The 15493-nt window shown below is 33.0% G+C and overlaps 1 protein-coding gene across 2 annotated transcripts in view; it reads right to left on the bottom strand.

Moving 5' to 3' along the window:
* The window catches only part of CSMD3 (CUB and Sushi multiple domains 3), a 759152-nt gene that overhangs the window by 585518 nt on the left and 158141 nt on the right, over positions 1–15493 (bottom strand). For both annotated transcript variants that reach the window (XM_074886756.1, XM_074886745.1), the window contains exon 4: positions 5135–5329. In XM_074886756.1, the coding sequence (XP_074742857.1) occupies positions 5135–5329 (195 nt within the window). The remainder of the gene's footprint in view (positions 1–5134; positions 5330–15493) is intronic.

Consider the following 15493-nt stretch of genomic DNA (forward strand, 5'->3'; position numbering starts at 1 on the left):
CAATAAATTGCTAGACCTTTTCTATAATTTCTACACACACACACACACACCCAAATCTTAATTAAGTTCTCTAATTTTAGGCAAGCATCATTGCCATTTGTAGACCATTTACATTTTTAAAGGTACCAACCATAACAGGGTTGTCCATTTTAGGCAATTTATAATGTTCCAAAAAGGATCTGTGGAACAATCTCTGAAAAATGTTTTTCATTAGTATCAAGTCATCTTCATATCTTATATACAAATACATCATCCTACAAAATATTTTTGTTAGTTTTCTTTTTAAGTTTTTTAAAATAATCCAACATGTTTTTAATCTGGTTTTACACAGCTATAGTGGGGATTTTCCCAAGAATAAGCAGTAACAACTCTTCTGACTTAGACAAAAAACTGCTCATTCCCCATGAGATGTAATTTATTCCTACTTTTAAGTCAGTGCACTTTATTTTCCTCTGTGCGTATTGTCAGTTCCACTAGTAAATGCACTACATAGCATCAAGTGCAGTACTTTGACTTTACTTCCTGCTCTGTTCTCTCCACAGCCCACAAAGCTCAGCTTAAAACAGACACAAAGGAAGAGTCAGCTCAATTACACTTATATTACTAGGTTCTATTTGCCACACCGTCATAAAATCATTTACCTACTTGTAAACAAATTTATCTGTCCATTAAATGCTTACATTGTTATATGAATAGTTCTTGGTAGTCATGTGAAGTTTAATTCTTTTTTTTTTCAGAATTCCATATATTATAGGCCATATATAAACAGATAAACCCCTTCAAGAAAGTGTACTGGAGGGTCTATAAGACTCTTAGGTATACTTTTATTTCATTTGAAGATGCTGTCTTTTTTATCTGTCCTAAAACTTATCTCATGTAGTTGAAATATATATAGTCATGTATCTATATAGTCACAGAATTATACCAGTCACTTGCAATTAAATCTTCCTCTCCAGTGGGTTCTGCACACAGGAGATGGCAAAATATTTCAATAGTGAGATGAATATTCTAATATTCAAATCTGACACCTGTTAGATCCCTTTTTAAAATATGGGCTTATAAATATCTCGATCCAGTTTATTGGGAATAAATCTACTGAAGAAGAAGAAATTAAGTATGCATCTATACAGATAGGGAGAAATAAACACATATTTATATGTACATGTATATAAGTTGCAGGGGAATTACAGAATTCCCAGGTTTGGAATTTAATAACAACCTCTTTAGTCTTTTACCTGTCATGACAAAATATGGAAAAATAATATCCCTCCAGATAAATAATGAAAAAAGCAGAAATGCATTTTGTCCATGTAAATAAAGTACCTACAGTCAGTGGTTGTGCACTTGTCTGATCAAAATGCATGTCAATTCAAACAAGTGAAAAAACAAAGTTTTATAGTGTCAAATATTTTGTAGCTATATGTACAGGCAACAGTGAAAATATTTTAATAGAACTTCTAGGAATACAAATAGAACATCTCTTCTGGTTTTGAAATTTCTGAATTCTTAAAAAAAAAAGAACAGTTTAGAATGAAGATTCTTACAACATTAATTTTACCCTGGAATAGGAAAAGCTTTAAAAATATAAAAGTCAGAATACTTCCTTGATTATGAACGTGTCTAATTACTCTAACCTTTATAGAATGACAATATTATATAAAAATGTAACCTTATTTATTAGAGTCAGTAAATCATTCCTAGGTTGCTGCATTATGGAGAAACTGCAAGCTGTAATATTATCTCAGAAATAGGTGGTTCAATACAGCTGCTATCATGTTTCACTGTTGAAAACAACCTTATCAAAGTTAATTTGTCAGTGAAGAAGACTTTATTTAAAAACTAGTCATGGGTTGTGCACAGTATAATTGACCACAATACAAGTAATCCAATTTAGTTTTCTTTTAATTAAGGTATTTTTGCACTTATAGTAAATCTAATAAAACAGTATTTTAATGAATGTCAGAACATGCAAATGACAGGTATAAAGAAAAGCTTTGTGCATTTGAACTATGTGCACTAAGAAAGAATATGAAATAAAGTAATTGTTAGGTATGTGCAATGATTTTGCAATACAATCCAATAGAGATTGGTAAAGAAAAAGGAAGCAATTTGAGGAAAAATTCTTTTCTTTATGAATAAAATTTGGCCAAAAAATGTGTAACTTCAATATAAGTGTTACGCACCAAATTTAAACCATAAGCATGTAATAGGGTCTCATGTATGGATCTTTGTGGCAATACAAAGCACTTTTGATTCCAATGAAATTCCTCCCACTGAGACATCAATCCATAAGAATTATGCTGCTAAAACACAAGAATTACCTCCTCCTGATCTCTTCATTCAAAGTTAAGGCAACATAAAAGGAATGATTAAAAAAAAAAATTACTCCCCAAATACACTTGTTCTGAATTACAAGAGGCAGATGACAATAGCATTTGCACACAGATGATCTAAAGACATCTATGAGCTCAACTTCGCTGACATCTAAGCATGTTGTAAGTTCAGAGCTTTGTTCAATTTATTTCCTATAGGTAAAACCAACCAAACAAAAAAACCCAAATTAATATTGAATAAAGTATACTTTTGTGCTCTTCTGGGGGCTTTTTTCTAACAAATAGGACTATGACATTTCCTAGGTCATGACATTGAAATACTCTGTATTTCCCCAATTCAGACAATTATATTAAAATGAGCAACTAGTATATGCATGTCTGGAAGAGACCTGGCCATCTACCATAAAACAGGAGTCAAGATGTTTAGCGTTGAGAAAAATTAATTCTTACACATATACTCTCAAAATTATATACTACTTCACTTGTCTGTGTCAGGATTTTCTGGTTTAGATGTAATGACCATTGGTACGGAACAATAAGGCATTTATCAGAGGAACTCTTTAGAGATGAGTGTTTAATCAAACAGAGAGAAAGAGATAAGAAGCTCATTAGTGGGTAATCATCTTTAGCGACCTTCTGCAGAATCCTGTGTTGGATAATTTCATTAGACAAAATTAGGAGAAATTCATTAGAATGGAACCACAAAGGTCTCTGTATTAAAAGTAAAGTTAGATGCTTCTGATATCAAACACAGACTTGTAGAAAAGTAACTATTGAAAATAATTAGTTAATTTTTTAATCGAACATAGACCAAAAATACCTTAACAGCAACTTGGTGCATTAAGCCTTTAAACCATTATGCCTGATGCTAAAACATAAGAATCTGTAACGTTCCTAGGTTATGTTTCAGTAATTCGTAACCACCACTATTAAAATCTGTACCTTGGGGTTTTTTATTTTTCATTTGTTAAGCCTTTCCCCCTTATATTCTTCACTGCTATTGATTAGAGAACTGTCTTCTCCAAAAGCTGTTTTCCTTCTGCATGAGTTTCTGCAGTAAATCAAGTCACTTCTTCATCTTCTTGCACATATACTGAAAAGTTTTAGTTCCTCAGTCTCTAGACAAAATGACAATTTTGAAACCTAACAGAACTTGTTTCCTCTTTTTCTGAATCCTTTCTAGTTTGTCAGCTCTATTTTGTCCTAGAGTGACACTATTCAGATAATGACTTCTTTAATCACGAATGGAAAGAGATATGTTTTTCATATTCTTATGTGATAGTCTTCTGCTTACACACTAGAGTTATGTTTAAGACTACTATGGCATCTTATAATTCCTATTCAAATTTACACTGTGTATTTTAGCATCCCCTTGGAATAAGTACAAAATCTATCCAAAGTTCTATTGAAAAATGTTGTATCAAAAGAAAGCATGTGTAACACTGTGACTGTGATGACTGACTGGCAAGTGGAAGCATCAGGTTCAAGTCTCTCATCTTCCTCATTTAAGAGTACAATTTTTTATGTCAACTCATTTCAAAATTGTCAGATCAAGAATTTGAACAGTGGTCGACAGTGAAGTCCATTAGCCTTTTACTTTGTTATAAATGTAAGTTAACATAAGTTTCATCAAATGATTTTTATGATCATCTCCAGAAACAAAATCTGGATTTATGCTTTGGCTGTGTATCTTCATTATTAGCTAGCATTTTTCTGGGAAGTGAAGGGGGGGGTGGGGTGGGGGAGGAAGATTCAGGAGTTATAAATAATTTTACTAGAAAATATTATTAGTAGTAATAACTTTGTATTTCCTTCAAGATCATGGATAAATATATTAAATAGCTCTAAGCCAAGAATAGGAAACAACAGAATGGTATTTCCAATGATAGACATTTCCCATATATAACTACATTTTTGTGGTACTGGTTAACCAGGTTTTAACCCAAATGAATCTTGATATTTTTTTAATCAGAAATTTATCAGAATGCTAATTTCAGTTGGAATGTTTCTGTAGACTCTGGAAGAGTGCATTAATTTTTTAGAAAAATATAAATGTTAAATTCTGTAAAGTTAACCTGCAAATCCAGAAAAGGATCTCAAGCTTGCCTGACAAAACAGTGTTTCATCAAAATACTATCTTTATTGCATTTGGTTGTGTATAGTAGAGATAATTTCTGCATTTTATCAGCTTAGCTCCTTTCATTACTCTGCAAACATTATTTCTCTCTAATAGTCTCAGAAAGTAATATTTACTCATAAACTAGGATTCCCTACTACTGCTATATTTCTAATGTGAGCAAGAGAAAAGGATTTGACCTACCATTTTTGTTAAAATACAAGGGATATCCTATATTGAAATCAGAAGATATCTAATCTGAGGGGAAGTCCTGCTAACTCAGGTGTTCTCGTAGTTTCAAACTTCTATTTGATCAATATCCAAGTTAATACTTGACAAAAAGTCAGTCCTTAGGAAGTATTAATGGATCCCAAATTTACATTCCTGTAGTTGCTAACATGTTGAACACATTTATATCCTACTTATTACTAGGTTTCTAGTTCTTATTTCATTACATATATTTCAAAATAAATGAGAAATATCATTTTAATAGGATATTGACTTAAAAGTTGATAGGTGCTTGTGTTGAAATACCTCATATATGTGAGCAGGAGATCAAAATATTAAAAAAGATCTTTCTTTAATCACAGTTTAAAAGTTAATAATTAAACCAGAGATGGAAAGTTGTTCATACTGATAAATATAATGTATATATTCAAGAACATTACTGTAGCATTTCTCTTACCTCTACAGATAGGAACAGGGAAGTCCCACGATGCCGTATTCACAGAGTTAGCTATGCAAGTAAGCTGAGGGTGGCCATCCAAAATATATCCAGCTACACAGCTGTATCGGATTTTGTCACCAACATCAAATCTTGTACCATACAAGATACCCTTTGGTGGAACTCCTGGATTGCCACAGGAACTACTCTGTAATTCTGGAGAAAACATATTTTTATTATTTGCAATGTTTTTATAAATCAATACAGCATTTTGTTGAAGAATATAGAACACAAATTATGGCAACTTTGGGCAGATAGTATGTTTGCATGGATATTATACAACTCTTTACACTGAAAAGCCATTTCTGACTTAGCCTATTAAGTATCTGCTTATGTACCCACATATCCAAAGGTAGAAAATTATATGAAAATGTGCACAAGGTTTTCCTTAAACTCCAGCTATAGATATATTTTTCTTAACTGACAGAAAAGAACTCATTACATAGGAAGGCGAAACAAGAACTTGATATATTTCTGACTCTTAAGTTCTACAAATGCAAAACAATAAATAAACCTGTAATATAGACATGAAAGAATATCAGATTTGAATCAACCAAAATTTGGAAGAATAAATAAAACTACTCAAGACAGAACACTAAGAGAATGTTTTAACGAACATAATCCTGAACATGATCAGGAAGCTGTTGAATGATTTAATAGATTTCAGATAATGAGGCAAAGGTGATGAGACACTGTGGGTAACTGATTTCTGAGCAAAGGACTGGTTAATTTAAACATATGGAATACCATAGATCTGATTCTACTCAAATGCAGAGCTTTAAACCACTGAGAATGCAAAATGAGTCATGGCTCTGCTGTTAGTTTGATATCTGAGAACATAAATTAGAGTTCACTTTTACTAGGTGGTACTCACATTCAAGTGTGTACCCTCTTGACTGATGTTTGAGCATCATAAATAGTTTGATTACAACATTTCCCATCATTTATTGTTGAAGTCCTTTAGTTAATGGACAAAAAAAGATAGATTTTGTACAAGTGTGAGTGAAAGAGGTTTCATAAACTTATCCTGAGCTCTTCAAACCTTGTACCAGGTATACTTACCAGCCTAATGCTAACAGGGAAGAGGCAAATCAGGTAAACCTGTACTTGGATTCATAGCAAATTTCCCTAATATACAAAGTAAGGAAACAAGATGGAAGAACAGAAGGTATTTATGTATTTTCTTAATTTCTTTTCCTGAGTTCCATGTAACTAAAATATTCTTCTGCATCCCTGATGTGCTCATGGGTGTGTGCACGCAGGCACACACACACATATATGTATATTAACATCTTTAAATATAGTATGGAAAAAATAACTTGAATTTTACAGTAGGCTTTGAGTAAAGAAAAAAGATGTAAATGGCTATCAAAACAAGCAGTATGGTTCATAAGATACGTTACATTGTCAAATTTCCATGCTGAGAACTACCAAAACCTAGGATATTAGATTTCTGATACCAGCCATGAAACAAAACCATGTAACAGTTATTAAAAGGAAGAATCCATTATAGTCATATTTATATACGCTATACATGCTATACATGTCTATAAATATACATGTTATATATAAAATATGATGCGTTTGTCTGCAAGACTTGCTGTACCAATCATGTTTTGATGTGAATATGTTAAATATGCAGATTAGTTGTTGATGTCATTGTTGCTATCTATTTCTTTCTCTTACATAATAAACTCTGTGGATCTAGATTTGACTTTCATTGTTTTGTACAAGGACATAACACAGAAGTAAGATTACCTGTCTCATCTTGAACACTGCAAAGTTCACCTAAATGGTTGATACTCTTACTGCTGCTTTATCAAGCTAAGCGTTCTGTCCTCCAGCAAAACTCCCCTGTCCTCAAATCTGCTTTCAAGCTTTACAAAGAAGGCAACACTGAAGTTGACTCCTGCATATTTGTTCAAAGGGATTTCTCTTAAGACCTTTAAAGGTTTGCAAGGCCACTCCAGTTATTATTTATCATCATATCATGTCAAAATATAGGTAAGAATATAATCTTGTGGATTTTGGTTATCTTACGAATCATATTATATTAACTTGAAAACTCTGACTGTATACAGTGTTTTTATTTTCAGCTTCTCCAAGAAGATGAAATCTTTCAGAGGCCTGTATTTCTTACTGCTTTGTAAAAAGGCTACAAAAAGATTCCCTGTCCTTTGAAATGAAGAATATAGAGATTAACGATGCCTTTAACAGTCACTGCCTAAAATTGCTTGCTTTACTCTTACTGCTGTCTCATCAAGAATTACCCACAGAAGGCAATATTTTCTTATGAAATTATATTATATTTTAAAGCACTAATTAAAAATCACCCTACTTCTAAAATAAAACTCATTTTCCAGTTGCAATACTATATGACTCATCTAAAAAGAGTATTTGGTATTTTCTGTTAAATTTTTAATATTATGAAGGTATGTTACTATTTCCAACCCTTCAAGTCATTTTGTTCCTGATGCTAGATAATAAAGTAGAAAATAAGTTGTATAATTTAAAATATATTTCTTCTGTGAGTATTTTCATTTTTGACACATACAAGTGCATTACTTTGAGGGGGTGTTGTATAACTCACCAAGTAACTGCATTAGTCTTCCTTGATAGGTAGTATCTATGTTCAAACTGAATATGACACTCTAATACCAACTCCCTGCCATTTAAAGCTAAGAATGGTTAATTTGAGATTGTCATCTGTCAGGGAACCCAGGAATTGCCAAACTAGATTGTAATTTCTGTTCAGCTCTGCACAAATTCCTGAATTCAGTGACATTCTGATATTCATTAATGATATGAGGCCTGGAAAAGTATTTCCTTTTAAATTTGCCACATTGTAATTTGGTTGAACTTCTTGTTCATGTAATCTGAAAATAAGCAGAATTGATTTTTTTACACCATCCTACTTTTTACATTTTTATTGTGTATTGTTGCTCATGTCCTTTTAAAGCAAGCTGTCCCAATTGTTTCAATCTCTCTCCAAGTAAGATTTTTTTTGTCCTAGATTTGTCAGTTACCTCTGAAATCATGTGCATTCTTTGCTTACACAAAACCAAGTTGATATTTTAAATCAACATTCCACCTGTAAGCGAGGTACATATGAACTTATTTATCCTCTGGTTTTTTTTTACATTATAAAATACCAAGATCAAAATAGCCTTCAATGCTTTTCAATATTTCATTAATTCTTATTAATGCCAATGGAAATTCTGTTCAAAGACTGTGAGTAAAATATGCCTCAGAGAGTTCTGCTTAGCAGGAATGGACACACACCTTTAAAGAGTTTAATTAGCAGAAATTCACCCACTTATAAATACTAATTAATAAGCTATTCAAATTAAAACACATTAAATATAATTTCTTTGTGAAAATACTTTCAACAACAAGGCTGGCAGAAGTTGAGACTCTCTTTCCCAACATTCACTCAAGTCATAACCAGATATGAAAATTTCAAATTTACTTTCTTTTTATTCAGATTTTAAGTCAGGAATTTTTTTCTTTTATGTTATTTATAAAATCAAGAGTATCACCTGTCCTCCCTAAATTAAGCATGAAATTTATAATTTGGTGTCCAAATATCCAGAACAAAAATTTGCAAATATTCCAGTAAAAAATGCATTTGTTATATCATTGCATTGCATTCAACTCATTGGAAACTATTTGTATTTTCTCTGCTGAAGATTAATCTTCTTCAAACACTAAATCTGACATTAGAAATTTAGGAACATAAAGAATTTTGTCCTTTTTCAAAGGGTTGATTCATACTTTTATCACGGTTTTTGTTCATAGATATCTCAAATCATCATGATCCCATTTCTCCCAAGCTAAAGTGAGAAATAATGTCAATATAAAATGCATATCTTCATGAGCACTCATTAACTGAAAAAACTATGAAATATCCCAATAGAAGCTAATATTTCTTTCATTTATTACATTTTAAACTGAATAGTCCTGTTATCCCTTTACTGTCAGTTTGGATATCTCCCTCTATTACTCCATGGCACTAGTCCTAGACCGCTTGTTCACTCATGTCTCCTATTCCAAAGAGTAATTGCTCTGCCAGGTAAACCTGAGTATGGTCCGGGGAATATGCCACTCCAGGCACCACTCCAGTTGTCTTTTGGGACAGGACTTGGAAATACTAGAACATGTCTGTACATAGATATCCCTTGGGAAAGAAATGCATGTGTAGTTTGATTGACAAGCAAGAATACTTTGGTATTGTAGACTCAAGACTGATTTCAGAAGTGCTGCATGTAGTATGTGTGTGGATATAACAAGTGCTACACATTCCAAGGGTTCCAAATATTAGAAAAGATGATACGTTTGTAACAATATGAAGTACCCTGAAATTCAGTTGTCCAAAATTCACCTGTATCAAATTTTGTAATGGTTTTAGTTGCACATAGTTTTCCAAAGGTTTTATAAACTAGAAAAGTAACTTAGATGCATAGTTTCTACCTCATATTTTTCTTTTTTTCTCAAAACATATATTTTGCTTACTTTCATTTCCATTTTGTCCTCATTCACATTGCTCTCAATATATGAGTAAGCATGGTCTAGATTTAGGTCTAAAAGTGACTAGAAGAATTAACTGATGAGTACAGAAATGTGGGTCTTCCTACATACATATTGAAATATACATACACATACCTGTCCCACTTGAGTTTATAGAGTGAGAGAAACCATAAGAAAAATTTGGAGTAGGCAATATGAGTGCAGTGAAAGAAAAAATGAAAAACTTAATATCTAGGTGGCAACTGCACCAATATGTATGGTTCAGAGAGGAAAGAAAGAGACGTTATAAATGAATTCTTTGGAGTGTCTACCATGAGCAATATAGATTTATTAAAAGAGAGATTAAATTAAAAAATTCCCTTCCCCAAAATCCAGGTCTCTCATTTATAGCAATTCAACAATAAAAGTGGTTATTCCTTGATTCCAACAGAACTCTCATCTCAGGATACAAGTGCAGAATGAAGAGTGACTATTCTGAAATTCACATATGTTTACAGCAGTAATGGAAATAACAGCTTGTCTAATAACCAAAACTTCTCTGAAGTTTTTCTCTTGCTTTCCGCATTTTATGGGGGTCAGTCAGAAAAGACTGTCATATTCTGATATCTATCTATAAATAAGTGTGCAAGAGGAAGTATGAGAAAGATTTTTTTTCCCCCTAAAGGAAAACAAGGTAAAACATATTTTTTCTTCTCCTATTCTTAATTGCTCTTTCTTGATAGACAAATATCTTTGTAATAGTAACCTCACTGAGGGTCTCTATTGTTCACTAAATCTAATATAGCTAATTGCATTGCAGTTTCTTACCTATTTTTTAATGAATGACACATTTTTGCTTTTTTCTTCCCGTTGAAATTATTTTCGTGCCAAAAAATGACAGAGGAACTTGATTATCTGAAGTAAAGCCACTGATTAGTATAATGGTGTCTTAAAACTGTGTCCTGAGTGACCTTTAAACATAGATTTTTATACTGAATTTGATTTTGGTTCTAAGCACATTGAAGCAATCACTGCATTTGCCTTCTTTGCAAGTAACACAAGAATGTTTCTATTTATAGCATTAAAGTCGTATGTTATTTTTATAGGAACAAAGCCATTTCAGCATTAAGTAAATTAGAACTGCATTAATATAATTCTTCTACAAGCAAGAGAACAGCAACAAGAAGTACAGCAAATAAACCTTCCGGTGAAGGAAACAAGTGGTAACTGTAGTACTGTAGTAATATTGATACAGTGACCATGACAAATGTAATACAAAAAACGATCCAGGGTTTGCAATACATTCCCTTCACATGTAATGCACTGTTTGGAATATCTGTTTAAATGAGCTGAAGACACAGAACAGCACTAGAGAGCTGAAAGACCATGCAAAAAGAAAATGGCAGTCAATAATTTTACCATGTGACAGCATAATCCAGCACCAAATGAAATCAACAGAAAGATGACTAGAAGCTTCAGCAGATATGGTTAAATCTGACATTTCCCCACCTGACACACTTCCAGAGTATTACTGAAGGGAATGACAAACAGGTAAACACCAAATATCTAGCTAGGAGAGCTGTACAGTTAAGACCACCAGCCACCCTTATTTGCCTTTACCAAATTCCACTTGACTTCAATGAAAGCTTTATCTGTAGTAGATTCCTGTACAGCTGCTGAGGGCATCAGTTAAACCCCAAGTATGGCTGAGAGGTAAATTCACATAGAACATGAACTGCAAAAGACCACTGGAGACTATATGTTTTGGAGTGGTTGTAGGGTTGCTAGTGTCATAGAGATTGCTCCATCCGCACTGTTCTGAAAGTATTCAGCCCTGTCAGTATAGTCCAAAACCTGAGGTACTGTATCTGCCACGTGGTGGTTGCTCAGCTTCCCAGGTGAATGAAGCCCAGGAAGATGCACCCTGCCTGCCATGCAATGGCTGTGTAGATATGTCCATATATGAGTTATAACAGGACTGTTCCATTTAGACTACAGTGATTCTGAGCACTTTTTTTGGCATAGCTATATTCTGTAGGCAGCTGTAAAGATGGTGTTGTAATTACAGAGCAAAGATTATTTCAGAGCCCAGGGCAATCGAAAATAAAAAAAATAATCCTAAAACCTATACCATATCACTATTCCTTCTGCAATATGTATTTCTTACTATGCCTCTTAGCTATACAAAAGAATTTCATCTTCAATTGTTATGGTAAGAAATATCTCAGTGTTATTTATTTTCATTCCACTGTTACCTCAATGCCTCACCTTATTTTGCCTTATGCTAGGTACTTTATAAATGTTGCATTGTTCCTCATTGGCTGTCCTTACCTGGAGAATTTACAGTAACAAAAGATATAAAAAGCTAACTGGATTTAGCAAAAAGCAGTTTACCCACCGAAGGAGGATGTCATAGCACAAACAAGTCGAGTGCTACCACAGACAGTGTCTCCACACAAATTTCACAGACAAGAATAGATACATATGTCAAAAAAATTTCATTAATTTTATATATTTGATGTACTGTCATATCTAGAGTCCTACTGAAATTAGGGTTCCATTTTGGAAGATGTAACACATATATCAGGAAGATGTATAGTTTTTATATTCAAGATGATAGGAATACTGAAAGCAGAGAACAGAATGAAATAAAACACATTTTGTGAAAATGTACCGAGACTTCTTAAGGAGTCTTAAGAAATGTAAGATTTGTCACTTGAGCACTGATAGGCATTGCTAATTAATGAACTGACTCAAACTGTTATAAATGCTAATCCGAAAGATTTATGGTTTAAATTATTATAAACTAGAGGCTGGCTAGTTTTACAAAGAAAGTATGCAGTAACTCTTCCAGCTTCCTGTTGGCAAAGATCATCTGAACTGACCAACATATAGTCTGAGGATATGTACACATGTCCATGGATAATTAACCATGCCTCTGCTGTGACTCACTAGCCAAGGTTGCCCTGCCATAGGCCTTCTTCATAAATTGTGTCTTAACATTGAAGACAGAGAATTTCTGGTATGTTGAACTTTTCAGCTTGTTTTTAAAAAAAAAAAAAAAAGAAAAATTATCTGCTACAGTGGATCACTCAGGGTTTAAAACTATAAAGTATAAGATGTGGGTAGGGGATATGTCATGGATGTATCATTAGACAGTGGCATAAAAGGGCACAAAGAAAATCAGTTTTCTCCTCAGGAAAAGGACTTTGACACATGAGAACTGGGCACTAGATGGCACCTGAAACATTCAGAGCTGTTGTATGACTTGGCAGAGTAACAAACATTTCCTTCCATATATATCAGTGGTAACGTAAAATTCCAATTTTTTTATATATATTACATATGCTTGGTATATTAAGAGACACTGTATTGCCCTGTTAGAAGTACAAATGTTTGGTGCAATTGGATTATTTCATTGACTACCTGCTTCTTTTTCTCAAAGGACATGCTGTCTCTTACAGTGAAATTTCAGTCTGTTTTCCACCATAATTGCTGGTATGAAGGATTCCTTAACAAAATAGTTTACAGAAAATGTGTTTACAAATTTAGAGCTGTATCCATGTACTTATTTTCTAAATGTTTGTTTTAGCCATTTTGACAAAAGAAAGGTGGGCCTTAATTCTTTAATTCAGTTTTCATTGAGAAGGTTTTATGGCTTAGAATTTTCCTTTAGAAGATTGAATCATTATTCCTTCCAAAATCTGTATCACAGTTGTTTTTCCAGCACCACCACTTCTTGATGGAATTAATATCCTTACTGTATTTGATCATAATCAGCCTTTTGGGATGTCATGAGAACATTACCAAACTCTTCAGAGGTCTTTTTTGTATTTCATAGTATAACTCAACTGGCCGATTTAGACTACTGCTCAATAGGTTGTAGTTGGTCAGTGTCTTTGTTTAGTCAAGACTGGATTGCTGTAATTACTTTTCTGAATGTTCTTATCATATCCTTTCAACAAAAAAATCTTCTTTAGAAAACACAAACTCTATCATTTTATGTGTCGCAATGTCTCAGCACATCAGGTGAAATCTCAAATCCTTAATCCAAGATTCCTTTTAAAGTATTTTTATGAATGCTTCATGATGCAGCAGCACATCTTTCAGACTATGTATGTATATGATACAGTCTATCATGTTAGCCATATTTTATTACATTGCATAGCTGTCATGTTAAGTAAAAATATTACATTCTCAAATACAACCTGTCTTATTGTGAATCAAAATATTTTTATCAAAATGCTGAAATAAAATCTCAACTCCATATCAGGATGGAAGTGTAATGCCTTCTCTTTACATCAAACTGTACTCAAGGATCCTGCACTCAGAATATAGCTGAAAACACTACTGATACATTAAGTAAGAGAAAGTTTATCATTAGAAGTGTACAATTAATAATAGTAAAACTGTTTTATTTCACTCATTTTTCTCACTGTTTATGACATGACTCAGACATACATCAAAAATGCAGATTTTGCTTAATAAAGTGCTATTCTCACAGTCATTTTTTTAACCACAATCATACTTTTAATGTCTGAAACAGATGGCTACATAAAGTCCTTTTTATTAGAAAAGGTCTCTTTGGTTAATGTTCATCTCAGGTATAATATGAATATTTCATTAAAAATGACCAGACACAAGAACATTTAAAAATACTGGGTCATGGATATATGGATGATTCTGCTTTTAATGGTAGTTACCCTGATAATTTTGCAGTGCTGAATTGCATTTATGGCCTAATGACTCTACCACGTAAGGTGAAATAATACATTACTGATCTTGTCCAAATTACTTACATGATGATTCATTAACCAGGAAAGACAGTGTCATCAAATTAATGGATGGTAATGTGAATAAATAAACATCTGCAACAGGTCATTCATCAAGAGCAAGCACAAAACCTTTGAATAACTTATATTCCATAAAACTTTGGTTTATACTACAGTGCTGAGCTGTGCACCCCCAATATAGTACCTTCCAAAACAGTCAGCTTTCCACATGGGAGGAAAATCACATTCTACTACAAACATAAAAGCATTAAGTCTGCTTTTTGCATCTACTCCACCCTTCCTTTCCACTTTTAATAAGAATTCCCAGATGTCCTTCACTTCAGAAGCAGCTCTCTCTAATTTTTATTTTCTTTCAGCATTATGCTACCATTTTCCTTTTGCAAGAATTAACATTAGTGTTGGTATTCAGCATTCTATTATCACCTTCATTGCATGGGCTTGTTCATTTCTTAGAGAACATTTCTTGAGCCTTAAAATTGGTGTGCTTTGCCTTATGCTGGAGGCAAGTTGCCTGACACATTTGGGAAAACATTTTCAGAACTCTCAAGCATGGAAGAATGAAAGTAGTGTATTTTCTGATGAAACAAATTATTTCCTTATGCAGGAATGATTTAAAATATCTGAAAAAAAAGAAAGAGCTTTCAAGCTGAATATGTCCCAACATTATTCTATAAGCAAGTATCACTTGGCATAGGGGGAACTGCTTTATATAAACTATGCTTTATGGGGCGTGGAAAGTGCTTAAGTATATTTTTTTTCCTTCTAATAGTGAAAAAGTAAATAATATAGCAATGCACATGATTCAGTGCACTATTGCCTCTGGGCGATGGACTATTATGGGTATCTTTTTTTTTTTTTTTCCCAGAGGTTTTAAAATCAGAAGGAGTTATTTGTAATTTCTGGTCTGAGTCCTGCAGGAGCAGAGATCAAAGAGTTTCCTTTGTTATTCCCACATCAGAATAATTGTGTTTGGGATATAAGCAGTAAAAGGCATTTATTCTTATTTTATAAATACAGGGAT

This window comes from Strix uralensis, chromosome 1 (assembly GCF_047716275.1).
Source record: "Strix uralensis isolate ZFMK-TIS-50842 chromosome 1, bStrUra1, whole genome shotgun sequence".
In the NCBI taxonomy this organism is placed as follows: Eukaryota; Metazoa; Chordata; class Aves; order Strigiformes; family Strigidae; genus Strix; species Strix uralensis.